We start from the raw sequence: 16344 nt of genomic DNA on the forward strand, positions 1-16344 counted from the left end.
CAGAACCCTACAATTAAGCATAAACCACTTCGTCTTCACGGGGAAATTCAGTAATTCTAAAAGAGAGTTCATTTTCAGTTGACACAGAGATTGCAATGGCTGGCAGTGAAGATTTTATTCTGGACTTGGAGGAACTGAAACAGCTTCAAAGCATTGCGAAGAGGCCTCGCGTTGTCTCTATCATTTCCTCTGAGATTCGTAATTTGGAAAAGGTTTTTGGCTCGTTATCTAATCTTTTTTTTTTGGGTTTTGTTTACTTGATAAATCCTCCTTCGTTTCTGCTTAGATTTGATATGTTAAATGGCGTTTTGTATAAACTCGTGTTCGTGGTAAACTCGTAATCCAAATGAGTAAAACAATTTATGGTTAATAAGAGGACGATTTTGCTAAATATTTGGAGTTTTGGATAGTGTTTCAATTTCTCAAGGATTGATTTGTTGTGTATCTCCAGCTTAATTCAGTTCTGTGTGGATTTAGGATTATTCAATTTTATCACTCTTTCATTCATGATTCAGCTGCGTGTGTGTTTTTTATGATATAGTAACATGTGTCCTCGATACTTGTTAGATTCTTGCAGTTTTTAAAATATGGGAGAAAGGAGTGAGTATCATTTATAACCACATATCTGAACACTTTATGCCAATTGCTTGTGATTTTGTTTCCAGTTATGTACTGAAGCTGCTGCCGAACCATCTTCTCAGACACCAGCTCCAGTTTCAGCTGTACACATGCCGACTCCAATAACAAATGTACCAAAGGCCACATCAATCCCGACATTGAATTATGCTACACCCAGTTCCTTTAGCTGGGATCAGGACAATGATCAGTTGAAGGTTAGAATTCATGTGTGTCGTAGATTTTTGTTTTGTCGATGTAGAACATAGGGTAAGTGCACCTCTTTATCTCTATCTAATTTGACATAGGGCAAGTGCACGTCTTTTTCTGTGTGTATCTCTTGAACGAAAGATAAAACTCCTGGCCTGGCCTTATCTGATTTTCCAGTACTAGCTGTCGAAATTTGCAGTTTACCTATTTGTTAGAAGTTGTTTTCGTGACATTTTAGTGCATAACTTGCCTGTTTAGGTAAATTATTGTGTTGTGATTATCGCTACTTATTGCGTTTTATTTTTCAACTGTGCTATTTCTAGTATGTCCTTTCCTTTTAGTGCCCTCTCTGGCTGAGATTCTTTATTTCTTTTATGTATGAAACGTTACTAATGATAATTTTTGTTCTTCTTTCCTAGATTTATATCTCATTGGAGGGGGTTGACAAGGAGAAGGCTGAAATAGACTTCAAACCAATGTACTTTGATGTGAAATTCCATGATGTCCAAGGGAAGAACTATCGGTGTGCTGTACCTAAGCTAAACAAGGAGATTGTGCCTGAAAAATGTAAATTGATTGTGAAGCCTAAAAGGGTGGTTATCACTTTGATTAAAGCTTCCAAGGGCAACTGGTTGGATTTGCACTTCAAAGAAGACAAGGTTATTCTTCTTGACTCTCAAAATGAATTTTCTTTATTTTAAGACTTCATACTAAGTTATTCCCCTTGCAATTGTACAGCTGAAGCCGAATTTAAACAAAGGCAAGGACCCAATGGCTGGTATAATGGACTTGATGAAGGTATGTGCGTCTGACCCTTGAATCTAACTTACACGTGTGTATTTACATTTCAAATGATTTAATTATTCTTTTGCAGAATATGTACGATGATGGTGATGAGGAGATGAAGCGAACAATAGCTAAGGCATGGACTGATGCAAGATCTGGAAAGGCTGCTGACCCTCTAAATAATTATCGCTGAAAACTTCTGAAGCGCCCTGTTTCAATAAGTAGGTGTCGTGGAACTGTGCCGTGTTTTGTCGGACCATATGTTCTTGATTCCATGTGTTATGTGATTTGTCCTACATTTGGAAGTTAATATGCAATGTTATTACTTCCCACCTGAAATGTGGTTCATGTGTAGGCGGTAATTTTTACTCATTTCTTTGCTGTTGGAAACGAATGTTGCCTTTAAACAAGAGGAGCAAACTTTCTCAGGTTTTTTTAGGGCAGGCTATGTATCTGCTTGTGTGTAGTAGTTTCTGGATTGGTAGTTACGTCGGCAGACGAGAAACAAATAGTATACATGGAAGCATACAAAGATAAAGCGATGTTCAAATTTTATGATTAGTTGAGTCGGCAGTTTTAGAAATAACATTTGGCTCTCCTCAAATTATAATGAAGTATGCCCATTAGTAATACTTCACCGTGTCAAATGTTATGTCTGATTTGTTGATCGAGCGTCTGGAAGTTCCTGGTTACTGGGGAGTATCTTGGAAATGTTTAAAGTCAACAACTTAAATAATGAAATTACCCGTAAATGATCCTTAAATTTATGTCGAGCTAGCTAGTTCAGAAACTAAAATTTAAAGATTATGACGGGGATAAATATTTTATTTATCATAGGAATTGGAATTATACGGCATTAGCCTTTAAATAAATATGTGAAACAAGAATTTGACGCACAACACATAATGATTGCCAGTCAACCGAGTCCTGCAATATTTTGAAAATAGAATTCCTATCTATATTGGTAATGTTTATGATTTCTGAAAAGGGGCAAGTCTATTGTCAGCAAGTCTTGTATTGTAAGCTGATGTTTTGTATTCACTCCACGTGAACTCTTTGTACGAGCTTTCCTCACCTTCTTGCATTAGTGAAGCTAAAGGTGTAATGGTTTGACTCAGAGGTGGCCCTCCAAAGAAAATCATTGACACCCTTGACCCCAAACCATCAGCCAAAACTCTGTGTTTTACACTCCTGAACCTGCCGTTGGTCATCACCTGCACCAAAAATCAAAGCCACATCATATATTGGACAAAATACGATGTTTCAGCAATGGCAGCAGCAGGTGTAATATGTATATGATTCTCATATAAGCTAGGGAGATGATCACTTCTTGTCTATATTGTACCTGCAACGAATCACCAACATTGATGAAGAGCGCGGAGGGGTCCGGTGGGACGGAGACCCAAGTTTCATCATGCAGACAGATTTGTAGGCCTTCAATGTGGTTAGATCTTGCAACAGAGATTATCTGTGGATCTGTATGCTCTCCAAACCCCATCAAATTGTTGCCACCACCCAATGCTTCGGGGTCTGGAAATTGTGGATAGTGATTCACCCTAAAACAAGAATCGCTTCTCTTGCCTTTTATCAGCTTACTCAGAATGTTTCTTGGCTTGATTTGCAGACCGTCCGCCATCATTTCAAGAACCTCACAGCCCAAATTCCTGACTGATGAAATATATTCCATCACAAGCCACCTACATTAATTAATATTCCATTACATCCATCCATCATGAAACATGCTATTTTTTTCAAAATTATCACAAAAGAGGAGAATGCTGAATGCATAAACCAACACTTATAACATCACATGCATGCATCATATGCAGGCAGCTGATCCATTCACGATTACTTACCTTAAACTTTCTGAGATTGCCGGAATTAGAGAGGCTCCGGAATCCTGCGAAACGAGTTCCTGGTTGGTGCACAAGAGAAGATACTCGACCCAACCAACATCACCCTGGCATCCGATTCTCTTGTTACCATAACCGAATGGCTTTGCCTCCGCCGCATATTTCTGTTTCTCTTCAAAGGGTAGTTCGAAAAACCCCAATGTTTCGTCTTCGAGTTTACTGATCAACTCCATTGAAACGCCATGGTTGATAACTTTGAAGAAGCCGATTTCTTTACAGGCTTCGACTATCATATTTTTCGCATCAGGGTCCGTGAGATCAACTACTGGGATTCCTGCAAAAGCGCCATTGGTGGATTCACATGATTTTTTCACTTGGGAAAAATTATCAAGAATGTCCATCTGCTGAGATAACACCACCATGGTTAGCTTTGCGCGGAAAACTGTATGTTGGAGAGATATATGCTTGATGCTAATATTGCATGTTGGCTAGTGTAGTACATAATGGACTCCATTTTATACTGTCCATTCGGGAATTAATTATATTTCGAATTTCAGTCATTTTCTTTTAGATAGATTCTAAAGTCCCTACTTTAAATGTAATAAATTAAAAAATCAGTCAAAATTTATTGTTATTATACAATTATAATACAGCGCATATTCATCGCCTTCAATATAATTATATATATATGTTCTGCCTGTTCCGGTATCCTTATCGGGGTTTAGGGGATTGCTTATTTATTTTTCGAGATCTACTTTTACGCGTGAACAAAATTTTAAGAATAATGAATGTATAACTAATGTATGGTAATATTTAGAATAATTATGTCTTGATATTTTATTATAATATTATGAGATTTTGCATTCAATGTCAAATTTTAATAATACATGATTGACTTCGGACGTGATGTGGATTGGAATGCTTTATTCAATGAAATTTTCAAGAATATTTAGTTACTAACCAAAACAATTCAACATTAAATATTAGATTAAATTAATATCCGATCTATGTATTTTATGAAATTTACATAAAATAAGAAATATTTAACCAAAGGAAAGGACATTGACAACAAATAATTTTTTTTGGTCTAATTTATAATTGAATAATTAAGTTTCATACCTGACGATTTCACAAAGATATTTGATTCGACCCATGTTCATATAATAATAACATTTTTTACATAAAAAAATTTAATATTTTCATATATCGATCTAGTCATATGTATCACAAACGAGTTTAGTGATCCGGTTCAATTATTTTTAGAAATAATTGTATTTCGTAGGTTCCGATAAAAAATTTTGTCAAGATCAAACAAATTAAACAAATAAAAATTATGAACACAAAAATTTTTATGAGAGGGTAATACGGTATGATAGATTAAAAGTTATTCCACTCAAAATGTGTGTGTCTGTATTCTGTAGGAAAATGGAAAATCAATTGATAAAGGTAGATATATAGGAAAGTATTGTGTGGTATATGGAATTAGGAAATTATTGTGTGGTATATGGAATTGATTTGATTGAAAAAAGAAGAAGAAAATGCTAGACGATCGATCATGTGGGCTTTCAGATGATCCTCCAATTGGGGCGAGGCCAGGGGTTTTGACAATAACAAAACACATGTGAGCTTATATAGTTATATAATTATCATCATTATTATTATTATTATTATTATTATTATTATTTGCAACTTCTTTTCTGTTTTTTTTTTTTTTGGTAGGGTTGAGAGATTGTTACAATTAGATCTTAAATCCGAAATCACGTCTCAAATTTGAAACTTTGATATTAAATGAGTTACAAGTCATCGACAATATTTGCAAATTCTTTTAGGCTCCGCTTGGATAGAAATATTTTAAATCCATGGATTTCAAATGCATTTTTATTGTTTAGAGAAGTAACATCACAAACATCAAATACATTTCTTTTATGTTCATATTGTAATTCATGCTAGTTAGGATGAATTTTAAGTTCATCCAATAAAGTGGTGATTTAAAATCCGTTTTAATCCATCTAAGTAATGTGTAAATAATTAAGTTATGGATTTGAGATTCTTTTATGTTTCATTGTTAACACTAACATTATAATCGAAATTCATGGATTTGGAAGACTTCAATCCAAGCGCAACCTTATACTTCATATAAAAAGCATCATAACTTTGCGGAAATTAGCCAAGTGTAAATGGATTTCAACGTTCAAATAACTTTACATAATATAATTAGGTTGCAACATTTCAATTTTTTTCATTCAGTTATGATCCTTCTAAATCATCTCGATTTCATTTCGGTCCGAATTGTTTGTGAAAAGAATTTAGAATGTGCTTCATTTATAATTTGAAATGATGGATTTTTAATTTGTTTGTCTTGTTTGGATGGTCCTAATTGATTGTGAATGTGAAATTCACTTTACATCTTATTTCAACCTGTAGATATTTATTTATGTGTCAGTATTAGACCAGAAAAATGAAAATTATTCATGAATGAAAAAATTCATTAATCAGTAAATGCCAATTTCCCATATGTTGTTGAAGAATTCAAAAACATTGGTAGAACAAACTTGATGTTTCAATTGTGCCATGAGTTAACTTCCACTATTACCACAAAGTTATAAATTTTGGTAAAACGATAAGTGTTCGGTCTTACAACTAATATCAGAGTCTGGGTTATGAGTTCGACCTTCATTGATTATAATGAATATAATTATATAGGGAGAAATTGTCGATGTATAATAATTTTTCTTGTTGCGTAAAACAATCGAATTAAACATAATACTTGAGCTGACTTACAATTTTAAAATTTTAAATTGCATCGATACAACTAACTATAATTTTGATAAAACGAAAAACGCTCAATCTTACATTATAATTTTCGATCCCACAATATAATTCACGTGATGGTATTGAATGGAATCATTTTACTTTTTAAGACATGCGCGATACTTTGAATCTTGATCTATGTGAGGCGTATATAGATCACATAAACGATTTCTGGATGATAATAATCTCTGGTTGGCCGCATATATTGGGCCCATCAGATTGTCTTCATTGCTTTGGGTTTTCCTCCACAATAGTTGGCCCAAGCTAATACACATGATGAAATTAATGTACACTCTATTTGTTCCTGCACCACAGTCCACACCATTTATCTAATTGATCCGGAAGGGGACCAGTCCACACCATTTATCAGTCATTATCACTAGACTGGATTTTCTTCCTAGAAAATCATGAATTGTGGTGCATGTATAATTAAGTTGATTTTTTTCTTTTTAAATAAAGATTTTCGGCTTCATGATCACCAAACCATTTGTTTTGGGGCAAAATAAGACCTTATTCAATACCATAAAAATTAAACACAACAATTTTATGAGACGATCTCATAAGTCAGATTTATGAGACGAATTTCTTAATCAATTCGATCCATGAACAAGTTACACGTTGTATGCGGTAGTGTTGACGACCCGCGAGCCCTACTCGACACCAATGAAAACAAAAAATAAAAAATAAAAAATCAAGGTATGTGCATGGAGATGGCCGGATTGCATCAAGAAATGAGACACGTACGTACAGTCCAAAATTACAAAAGAAAAGAAAAAAAAAATCATAATCTGACTGCAATGATCGTTCAACTAGCTAGGGTTTTGTGAAAGATCACAAAAGAATGTGATTGAACTTGGATACACATTGTGGCAAGACGAAGAGCCTGAAGGAGGCACAAAACCCTTGGGAAGCATAGCGATGACAGGCCTCGAATTGAACTTCTTGCTCCTCGTCTTCTTCATCAGAGGATTCCTGTAAATCTGATTCTTGCAATCATTGATCGTTTTTCTTTCCTTGATATAGCAATTAGTAGTAGTTTGGATCTTTGACTCGGAAACTTGAGGAATAATTGGTCTACGGAGTTTATCGCGCGGCATTGGTGTCGAATAGGCGTAAGGCATTATCACATAGAGAAGAAAGATGCACGTAATGAAGATCTTTTTACTGCGGAGATCCATTTTAGTCGAGCAATTGCATGGGATGCGATGAAATTTGAAGGCAATTATGGGGACGTTCTTGGAGATTGGGAATGCCAAGTCATGTAGATAAAATAAAAAAGAATGTCAATGATAAGAAAAAGGCGTATATATAATATATATATATATATGTTACACGCCAACTCCATCTCTCTTCTATTTGTGAAATATATATATATATATGCGGTGCCTTGTGGGGCCCATTGTAACGTGCTGCGGAGGCGCGTTGGACCCTTTCTTCCCATTCTGCGAAAATTACGAGGTTCCGGTAATTGATTCCAGCATACGAATTCTCGTAAATGGGCTTCTTTAATTCATCAGTACTAGGCTGTTTGAGCTCGTCAAAGATTTGATATAGGCATCGTCATGCAATCTTTCAATTCGTGTGCGACGAATTGTCGAAATTTATCGAATTTAGGATTTACTGCAAATTTCTTATCTTGTTCGTGGCGGCTGTCATCTCGGGTTTCATATAATCCCAGTTTCTGCCGACGCTTTTGTCCCGATGCCGAGGTAAATGATTGCTACTGAGTAATTATTTCTGCCAATTATTTTTGGGGTTTCTTTCTGACTAGTATCCCTTCGGCTTTGTGTGGATTAGTCATTTGAACCACGGGTGCGAAAGCATCGGTCTGCCGCGCGGCATAGAGTTCTTCGAGTTTGTGCAATGGATGAGGTATTGGTCGATTCTTTTCTCTTATGTTGTGTATCGTTATACAAACAGCTACGAATGCGATTGCCGAGTTTGTCTGATACGCTTCCTGCATTAATCTAGTGAGATTAGTAAAAATATATGAAGTGGCACTTTTTGTGTTTCCACTTTTTGCGGCTCTCCTTAGAATTTTGTATATTAGGTGGTCCGGCCAAAGTGGTAAGACTGATAATTTGTTTTTGTTGGTTACAGCAATTGGTTTATTTTTCAATTTCCTGAAGTATCATGATTTGAAAGTTTGCTTGCTGGATGCTGATGTTGTTATTGGCGATGGGAATTTCTTTTAGTTTATAACAGTGCAAGTGTAAACTGATTGGAAACACAATTTTTGGCTGTCAGGTGTTAAGATTGCTTGTCCCAACTTTATTTTATTGATTTTGTATGCAGGATTCAATGGGTATTTCGTCATTTGATTGGGGGGACAATGATAGGCCTGTTGAATCTCTGTTTCTATCCAGCGATAGTGATAATAGTGATGGAGAAGTTATCTTGCAACCAATAACTGATGTCGATTTGCCTACCTCGAATGAGCGATTGCTTCCAGCTGATGACGCCATTGCAGTGACCGCTCATAGGCTTGGAATGCTTTCGAGAGCGCGGAAGAAAAGAAAGTAAAAATCGCCATTACCAGAATCGCAAGAATTACGGACACAAAAGAACAGAGTATAAAAAAACTAATTGCATGGAGGAAATTAAAATACAGCATTCTGTGTAGGGTACTTTTTGTGGTAAATATTAAAAAAGCTATAGTGGATTGAGAAAATTTATGGCCAATGATGTTTTTGTTAGCACATTGTTGTTTTCCTTTACCTAGTAATTTCCTTTTATAACTTGTGTCTGAAATCTCCCGCTTGCAGGACGGTGCATGGAATTCTAAACAATGTTGGGCTTATAGCTTTCGTGACATTTCTTCTTTTCGTAGTAGATCAGTGGGCATGGCGAGTTGTGAGATTGCCTCTGGAATCGTTCTACTTAATGCGGCCTTTCGTAATTTCTGCCGTCATAGTTTCTTGTATTGGCTATATTTGTGTCCCATTATTTCGTCTTTTGAAACTTCAATCTATAAATAGGAAAGAATCACCCAAACGACATCCTTCTAAGAAAGGAACCCCTACGATGGGCGGCCTATATTTTGTACCTATAGGCCTAATTGTTGCAGAAGTTCTTCTTGGTTTTTCCTCCATTGAAGTTTCTGGAGCTGTGGTGGCTACTGTTGCTTTTGGTGCAATTGGGCTATTGGATGATTTCTTGAGTCTCAAGAACTACCACATCCGACTATCTGGCTTAATGAGAATTTTTTTGGAGGTGAAGCTTTTTTTGTGTCTTGTTTCCACCTTCAGTTGCTGTCTTAGCTAATTGTGCTCATTAGGGCAAGCTAATTGTGCTCATTACTGCCCTAATATCTTGTCTTGATGGTACACAGGCAGCTGTTGGTATATGGTTCTCCTATTGGTTGTGCACAACAGGCATATCAACACCCTACAACATGTATAATCTCTAATAACTACATTGTTCGACTTTTTCCTAGGGTAATTCACCCATCTGTTCTTATACTGGTGAACTTCCAGAGCATGTCTGCTATCTTGACTTTGTTCAACTTGTCAACTTATTGTCATCTTCTGATATAAACTTCATAATTTTATCAAAACATCAAATTCTACATGCGCAAGTGGTAGCCTCTATAACTTGAAGTTGAAGTGTTCAGACACTGGGAGGAGTCCCAGGGCCTGGTATTTAACTTTCTGGCCTGATGTAACTACTCATGCCAACGTAATTTCGCCATATGGTTTTTCAGTTTTCTTCTAAGAAATAAAGTGTATATGAAAATTTTTTTCTTCCAAACTTTGACTAAAATATAATTTTCCTGCATGTACTGCAAATTGCTTCTTATCAACCAGTTTGGCTTTGAATAGATTTGGCATCTTGATCAAATGGATAAATTCTTTTCTTACTTGCTGTCATTTGTAATTTTGTATGTCAGGAAAATGGTGGTTCCTCTACCTGCACCGGTGGGCCTTGTTTGTCTTGAAAAAATTTATCCAAGTTTGACCTTGTTCTGTTTTGTTTCCACGGCAAATGGAATCAATATAACCAATGGACTTGATGGACTGGCTGCCGGAGCTGCTGCATTGGCATTTATCGGAATGTCTATTGTGGTTCTTCCAATATGTGCTGGTATCATCCTTGTCGTCAATACTGTGTAGTCACACTCACAATCTAGCAGGCATGAAAGTGGGCTATCTATATTTGTGATTCCATCCTTACATTTCAATGCCAAAATCAAATTCAGTGTGACGTCCAAATTGCACTTTGGCTTCGTCGTGCTTTAAGTTTTCGCTACTGATTTCAGATCTTGCTATATTTGGAGCGTCAATGGCAGGAGCTTGTGTCGGTTTCCTAATGCACAACAGGTATAAAGCATCAATATTTATGGGTGATACAGGAGCCTTGGCCTTAGGAGGTGCCCTCGCTGCAATGGCTTCTTGTACAGGAATGTTCTTCCCTTTGTTCATTTCATCAGGAGTGTTTGTGCTGGAAGCAGTTTCCGTGATTGCCCAGGTATATTACTCCTTGGATATGCCGTTTGTATATGTGCAGAATGATATCTTCTTTTACATGATTTTAGATGAGTGGGTAAAGTAATATTTGTTTCTTTAGTTCGACTTATGTGCTAAACCTTAACCGGAGTCTTAAAATTTTGAATGGATTTGTAAGATTTTTTATCTGATGACAACTTGTGTGCGTGGTTAGGTACCCTTCTTCAAGGTGACCAAATTTTTTGGTCGAACTGGCAGGCAATTGTTTCACATGACACCATTCCATCGTCACCTCGAGTTATCTGGAGTCGAAGAACCGACAATAGTTACTGCAGCTTATGTTGTCACGTGTGTCTTGATCTTATGCGCTGCATATGTAGGTCTTACTTCAGCATGAGTGGTCACTGAAGTGTGGGTGCTAGTTACTTTTACTATAATTTCCATTTTTCGTCTCTTTTTTGTTAATTTTAATTTAATACTTGGTCTTCGGTACGGAAGAGCTGAAGGCAAAGAATTTTGGTTCTGTTGTCAATAATCAAGATTATTTGTACTTGGTTTTGATTTTCATTAATTAATTGTACATTTTTGCGGCACCAACTTTTGCAATTTTAGTCAGTAATTTTCGCATTTTGGCCAGAAAAATAATGGTCTGAATTTTAGATTATTTTTTGGCTAAGCTTATAAATTGTTCTGGTTCATAACATTTTATAAATTTCAAGAACTTTTTTCTGACATATATAGAAATTAATATCTAAACATTATCAAGTATTCAAATTTCTGAATTGATCAGAACTAATTTGCCGATCATTTCAGTTTTATCAAATCCTTCTCTAATTTTAATAATATTATTTATTATTATTGTTTTAAATTTTTTTATTTTTTTCAATTGTATTTGTTTTAAAATTTAAAATTTGTTACATCATTGATATAACAAGGGGTAATTATTTTAAAATCCCTAAATCTAAGTGGGGTGTATTCAAAGTGGGAGAAATCATGACATTTAAAGAGTCTTGTGGAATTTAAAAGTCAATAGGTGAATATTCAATCTAGACTTTTACAAACTCTATGAAAATCTAGTGGTATCCAAAATAAAAGTCTATGGAGTTTTAAAAAGTCATGTGGTATTCAACTATGACTTTTAAAAACTCTATAAAAGTCCATAGGTATTCAAATTTCCAAGAGACTTTTAATGACTCCATGAAAGTCATTAAAGTACAAACTTTAAAGTTCAAGGTACAATAATAAAATGTCTAGAATTATCTTTGCTTGAACCCAAAGATTTGAATGGATTTCAAATTTCATTTCCCTCTTCTTTTCCTTCTTCCTCCTTAAATTTTTTCATAAAACTTTTTACAATATGAAATCAAAAAGTAAAATATTTGAAAATCCATTTTTAAAAAAATTTTGGTCGTTGAAATTTTGGAGATGATTTTGTTATTTTTAATACATAATTTATACAATTAATTGCAATAAACTATAAAAAGTCATTTAATTTTTAAATAGTAGAACTTTTACGCCACAAAATGATGAAAATAATAATAAAAACAAATATTGCTATAGATATTTTTTATAAAATAAAAATTAATATTTTTTATATAATTGAAAGAATTTTTTTAAAAAATATATTAAATATAATTATATTTATTTTATAACTTCTAATATGGAAATTCTATTACGTCAAATTATAATTATGAAATTCCTTAATAAAATTATCATGTTATACATATAAAAATCATAAAATTTTAATAAGATTTTATTGTCAGAGTTGAAAGTAATAATAAATTATTTTAATAATTTAATTTATTTATTTAGTACTTATTGAACATTAATTATATATATATATATATATATATATATATGTTGTGCATTAATTTAAAATTATAATTTCACTATATTTAAAAATTTATAAAAATATATACATAAACCAACATACACTGACACGTACACACAAACATATATATGCGCACATATATAAAAGGATAATTTTATCGAATAAACATATAAAAATATTATTAACTCCACGAAAGTCTGTTATTAAAAAAAGTCAATAAATCACTGCAAATGTCTGCAAATGTCTTGCAAAAAAGTCTATAGGACTCCATATAATTCTTTTCACAAACTCTGTGAGATTTCCTAAAAGTCAATAAAAATATATCAACTCCACGAAAGTCTATAATAAAAAAAAGTCAATGAAAGTCATTAAATCTCTGGATTGAATACACCCCTGTAAACATAAATTTCTCCTAACTCCCTACATTCAAATTTTTTAGTTTGCACTTCCTAGTGGTCCCCAATTTTGATTAAACAAGTATTCAACTAATCTTTTGTACTTTGGCGTTGTTTTACCTATCGAACCAGTTCATGTCGTAAAGAACTGTTGGCTGCGCAAGGTTTCCAGCCTATATACTTTAGATTAGGGTCCAACATGCTTCCGTAAAGTGAATCAAATTTAAATACCTCTTTGACCATAATGTCGTTGGGTCATACCTGCCGAGTTTTACGAAGTGCTCCTCACACTCCAACCACGCAGTCGCAACAGATGGTTTCTGCACAAGCTCCTTCAACGACACCCAGCACAGCCTTAATTCATTTTCTACCTTAAGGCGTATGGTATATAAATTTAATTATAAATATGAACATGAAAGAACAAAAGACTTTAGAAAAATTATTCAGACATAATATTATTACATAAATCAACTCCTTTGAAGAGGAGAAGACAACTTGTTTAGCTACTCATAGTAGCCTCGTTCTTGAAATACATAAACGAAAACTTATTACAATAGAAAGAGAAATATTACAAACAATTTTATTCGTAAGAAAACTGAAGGGAATGATCGATGTCTTCAGCTTCCTCAAATGCCTGTATTTATAGCTGTAGTTCCACTCGTTTCACCGAGAAACTTCAGGGAATCTTACAGCTGTTTTGTATTTCTTTATGTCATTATTGATGACATCTTTTACTAGTGGAGGAGGCAGTTGTCTTGAATTTTTTATGCCATTATTGATGGCATCTTTTACTAGTGGAGGAATCACATGTCTGCCACTTTCTTTTGGCTTTATTCTCCTCACATGCCTGCTTTATTGTTGTCGGGGCATCTTTTGCTTTTGAAGTAGACCCCTGTGAAAACGCATCTTTGGTGGTCCTTGTCCACCTTTGCTTGTCTCGGAAAAATCCTTTCGATCCGTTCGGGGTCTAAAGGTTTTTCCAAATTCTGGCTCCTTCTGATTTGGGCATTCTGGGCAGATATTCTCTGACCATCGTCCAATATGAGCCATGTTACAAAATTTTCGGCGAGTTTCTTTACTCCCCGGCAGCTTGTTGTTTCACAAAAGATTTCTCTTCTTTTCGAAGAGTTCTTTCGCAAATGCTGTAGTTTTTCCTGTCATTGTGTTCAACAGGAATGATCCGTTCACAGAATTCTGATAAAATTTGAATGGAAACTTGACTTTGTCCATCTCAGTAAGACAGACCCAAATACCCCATGCCCTTCTGGTTGAGATCTCATTTTCCCTGAAAGTGGACACCAAGGGTATTTCTTCAGTTTTAGGATCCTTGATAAATTTATGACTGTTTATATCAGGTCTCCTTAGCTTGATAAAATGAAAGGGTTCGTGTGATCCTTTCACTGTTGGTTCTGGAGCTGCACTGAAAAAATATAACTCAAGCACATCTCCTCTGGACAAATGATCATTATTTGCCCATGTTTCTTGGACTGCTTCCTGAATCCATTTTGGTAACTGTGATATCTCCAGAAAGCTTGGTGACGTTGTATAAACTGAGGCCAAAGCCCCAAATTCATACCAGAGTTTTACATCTTTAGGATTGACATTGTTTTTTAGCCAAACCCTTGGATATATTCCTGCAACATCAACCCTGCAAGTGTTCGGGTTGATTTCATTCCTTGTATTCAATTTCTCTCACTTCTGTTGATAAACCTGGAATGGAGAAATAATAGATGGATTAGTATCAATCTTAGATTTGCCCTTGTCAGTGTTGGGCCTAAGATTGGTCTCTTCCTCTTTTACCCAAGAGGTGGAGGGTTGACTTGATGAGTTATCCTCATCAATTGTTGCTTCATCCAGATCATCAAAGGCTGATGATATATTAGCTCTTGTTTCTTGAGTTTTAGATTCCTCAACATCTTGTTTCACAACCGGTGGTTGTATTTCTTGTTCTTGTAAAACCAATGGTTTTAGTATATCTTGTTTATGAGAAACCAATGGTTTCTCTATAGCCTTCACAATTGGCCCTTGAATAGCAGCCCATAGTTGTGTTTGAGCTTGCATACATCCTGTAATTCGATTAGATACTTTGATCCGATCAGCTTGTTGTAACCTGCCGGCCATTTCAGCATTAATGGCTAACTGGTTGAACTCGTTTTGAAGCAACCCAAGGTGTTCCCTGAGATTCCTCTGCATTTTCAGGATGGAATCCACGTCACTGTCTTTCATCTCTTGTTAAAAAATCTGCAAGAATATTTTCATGAGATTTAATAATAACAATATCAAAAATATAATTTTGACATAATGCTTGCCATCTTAATAACCTAGCTTTCTCAGGTTTAGATTCAATCTTATTCTTTAGGAAAGCTTTTACCTGAGTGTTATCAACCTTCAGAGTGAATTTTTTAGCAAGTAAAAATAATGGCCATTTTTCAAAAGCCCTTTTAACCGCATAAAATTCCTTCTCGTTGATATGCCATCTAATGGCCTCAGATTCTGAAAAAATACCGCTACAGTATCTGCATGGTATTTCCCCATATGGAGTGATTTTGGTAAGGACTGCCGCCCACCAATCGTCGCTGGTATCCGTAAATAATACCAGATCATCTTCATCTACGGGTATAGCCATTTTTGGGAGATTCTTACATATCTCTTTTAATTGGTTTACCCTTTTAGTATGGTCATCGGTCCATATAAACCTAGCATCCTTTTTTAACAAAGGACTGAATACCTTTCTGTACATTGCTAGATTGTTAATGAACATCCCTGCAAAATTAACTACTCCAAGAAAACTCTGGAGTTGTTTTACATCTTTGAGTTTATCTGAAAATTTTTTTACCTTTTCCACAATATGGGGTTGTAGAATTATTTCAGTTTCATCAATCTCAATACCGAGGAATTCAATTTTCCTTGTTGCTATGACTGCTTTCTTTTCAGATAACACCAGTCCTTCTTATTTACAAATTTTAGAGAAAATCTCTAAGTGTTTAACGTGTTCGTCTATATTTTTTGATGCTATAAGAATATCATCAATATAAACAAACATAAAGTTGAAATAATCTTTAAAAAGGTTATCCATCTTTCTTTGAAATATCTGGGGTGCATTAGCCAATCCCATAGGCATAACTTCCCAAATATAGTGTCCTTGTGGAGTAGAGAAGGCTGTGAATTTCTTACTGCCTTCTTCCATTCTTATCTGGTAGAATCCAGACTTACAATCAAATTTTGAGAACACTCTAGCATTTCGTACACAGCTAATTAGATGTTCTCTACTAGGTATGAAGTACCCGTCAAACTCCAGGATTTTATTAATACCTTGGTAGTTAATAACTAACCTGGGTATCCCTCTTTTTATTTCACCATGATTTCTGACCAGAAAACCTGGGCTACTATATGGTGAA

At 34.9% G+C, this 16344-nt stretch overlaps 3 protein-coding genes across 3 annotated transcripts; 2 read left to right on the forward strand and 1 right to left on the reverse strand.

Annotated features, from left to right (window-relative positions):
• Nucleotides 1-2164, forward strand: LOC140887033 (uncharacterized). Its single transcript, XM_073294043.1, has 5 exons — nt 1-212; nt 666-833; nt 1245-1484; nt 1564-1623; nt 1700-2164. Exons 1-5 carry the CDS (start codon nt 96-98, stop codon nt 1802-1804), a joined length of 690 nt encoding a protein of 229 aa, XP_073150144.1. The 5' UTR covers nt 1-95; the 3' UTR covers nt 1805-2164.
• Nucleotides 2165-2482: 318 nt separating this feature from the next.
• Nucleotides 2483-3913, reverse strand: LOC140887026 (gibberellin 2-beta-dioxygenase-like). The gene is made up of 3 exons (XM_073294031.1): nt 3468-3913; nt 2957-3308; nt 2483-2825 (listed from the first exon to the last, which is right to left on the reverse strand). The coding sequence occupies exons 1-3, from the start codon at nt 3884-3886 to the stop codon at nt 2583-2585; spliced, it is 1014 nt and encodes a 337-aa protein (XP_073150132.1). The 5' UTR covers nt 3887-3913; the 3' UTR covers nt 2483-2582.
• A 3732-nt stretch (nt 3914-7645) lies between these two features.
• LOC140882272 (phospho-N-acetylmuramoyl-pentapeptide-transferase homolog) lies at nt 7646-11341 on the forward strand. The gene is made up of 8 exons (XM_073288185.1): nt 7646-7984; nt 8073-8147; nt 8571-8794; nt 9041-9488; nt 9607-9671; nt 10165-10358; nt 10534-10742; nt 10935-11341. Exons 1-8 carry the CDS (start codon nt 7838-7840, stop codon nt 11115-11117), a joined length of 1545 nt encoding a protein of 514 aa, XP_073144286.1. The 5' UTR covers nt 7646-7837; the 3' UTR covers nt 11118-11341.
• Nucleotides 11342-16344: the final 5003 nt, after the last annotated feature.

The sequence above is a fragment of the Henckelia pumila genome, chromosome 1 (genome assembly GCF_033568475.1).
Source record: "Henckelia pumila isolate YLH828 chromosome 1, ASM3356847v2, whole genome shotgun sequence".
NCBI classification, from domain to species: Eukaryota; Viridiplantae; Streptophyta; class Magnoliopsida; order Lamiales; family Gesneriaceae; genus Henckelia; species Henckelia pumila.

What these genes read in the sequence shown, in the direction of transcription:
- LOC140887033 (XM_073294043.1), top strand. Translation starts at nt 96, where the DNA reads ATGGCTGGCAGTGAAGATTTTATTCTGGACTTGGAGGAACTGAAACAG. An exon ending in AGATTCGTAATTTGGAAAAG is followed by an intron (nt 213 to 665) that starts GTTTTTGGCTCG and finishes TTTTGTTTCCAG; the next exon opens with TTATGTACTGAAGCTGCTGC. An exon ending in AGGACAATGATCAGTTGAAG is followed by an intron (nt 834 to 1,244) that starts GTTAGAATTCAT and finishes CTTCTTTCCTAG; the next exon opens with ATTTATATCTCATTGGAGGG.
- LOC140887026 (XM_073294031.1), bottom strand. Translation starts at nt 3,886, where the DNA reads ATGGTGGTGTTATCTCAGCAGATGGACATTCTTGATAATTTTTCCCAA. An exon ending in GCAATCTCAGAAAGTTTAAG is followed by an intron (nt 3,309 to 3,467) that starts GTAAGTAATCGT and finishes TAATTAATGTAG; the next exon opens with GTGGCTTGTGATGGAATATA. An exon ending in ATGTTGGTGATTCGTTGCAG is followed by an intron (nt 2,826 to 2,956) that starts GTACAATATAGA and finishes TTTTTGGTGCAG; the next exon opens with GTGATGACCAACGGCAGGTT.
- LOC140882272 (XM_073288185.1), top strand. Translation starts at nt 7,838, where the DNA reads ATGCAATCTTTCAATTCGTGTGCGACGAATTGTCGAAATTTATCGAAT. An exon ending in AGAGCGCGGAAGAAAAGAAA is followed by an intron (nt 8,795 to 9,040) that starts GTAAAAATCGCC and finishes TCCCGCTTGCAG; the next exon opens with GACGGTGCATGGAATTCTAA. An exon ending in ATATCAACACCCTACAACAT is followed by an intron (nt 9,672 to 10,164) that starts GTATAATCTCTA and finishes TTTGTATGTCAG; the next exon opens with GAAAATGGTGGTTCCTCTAC.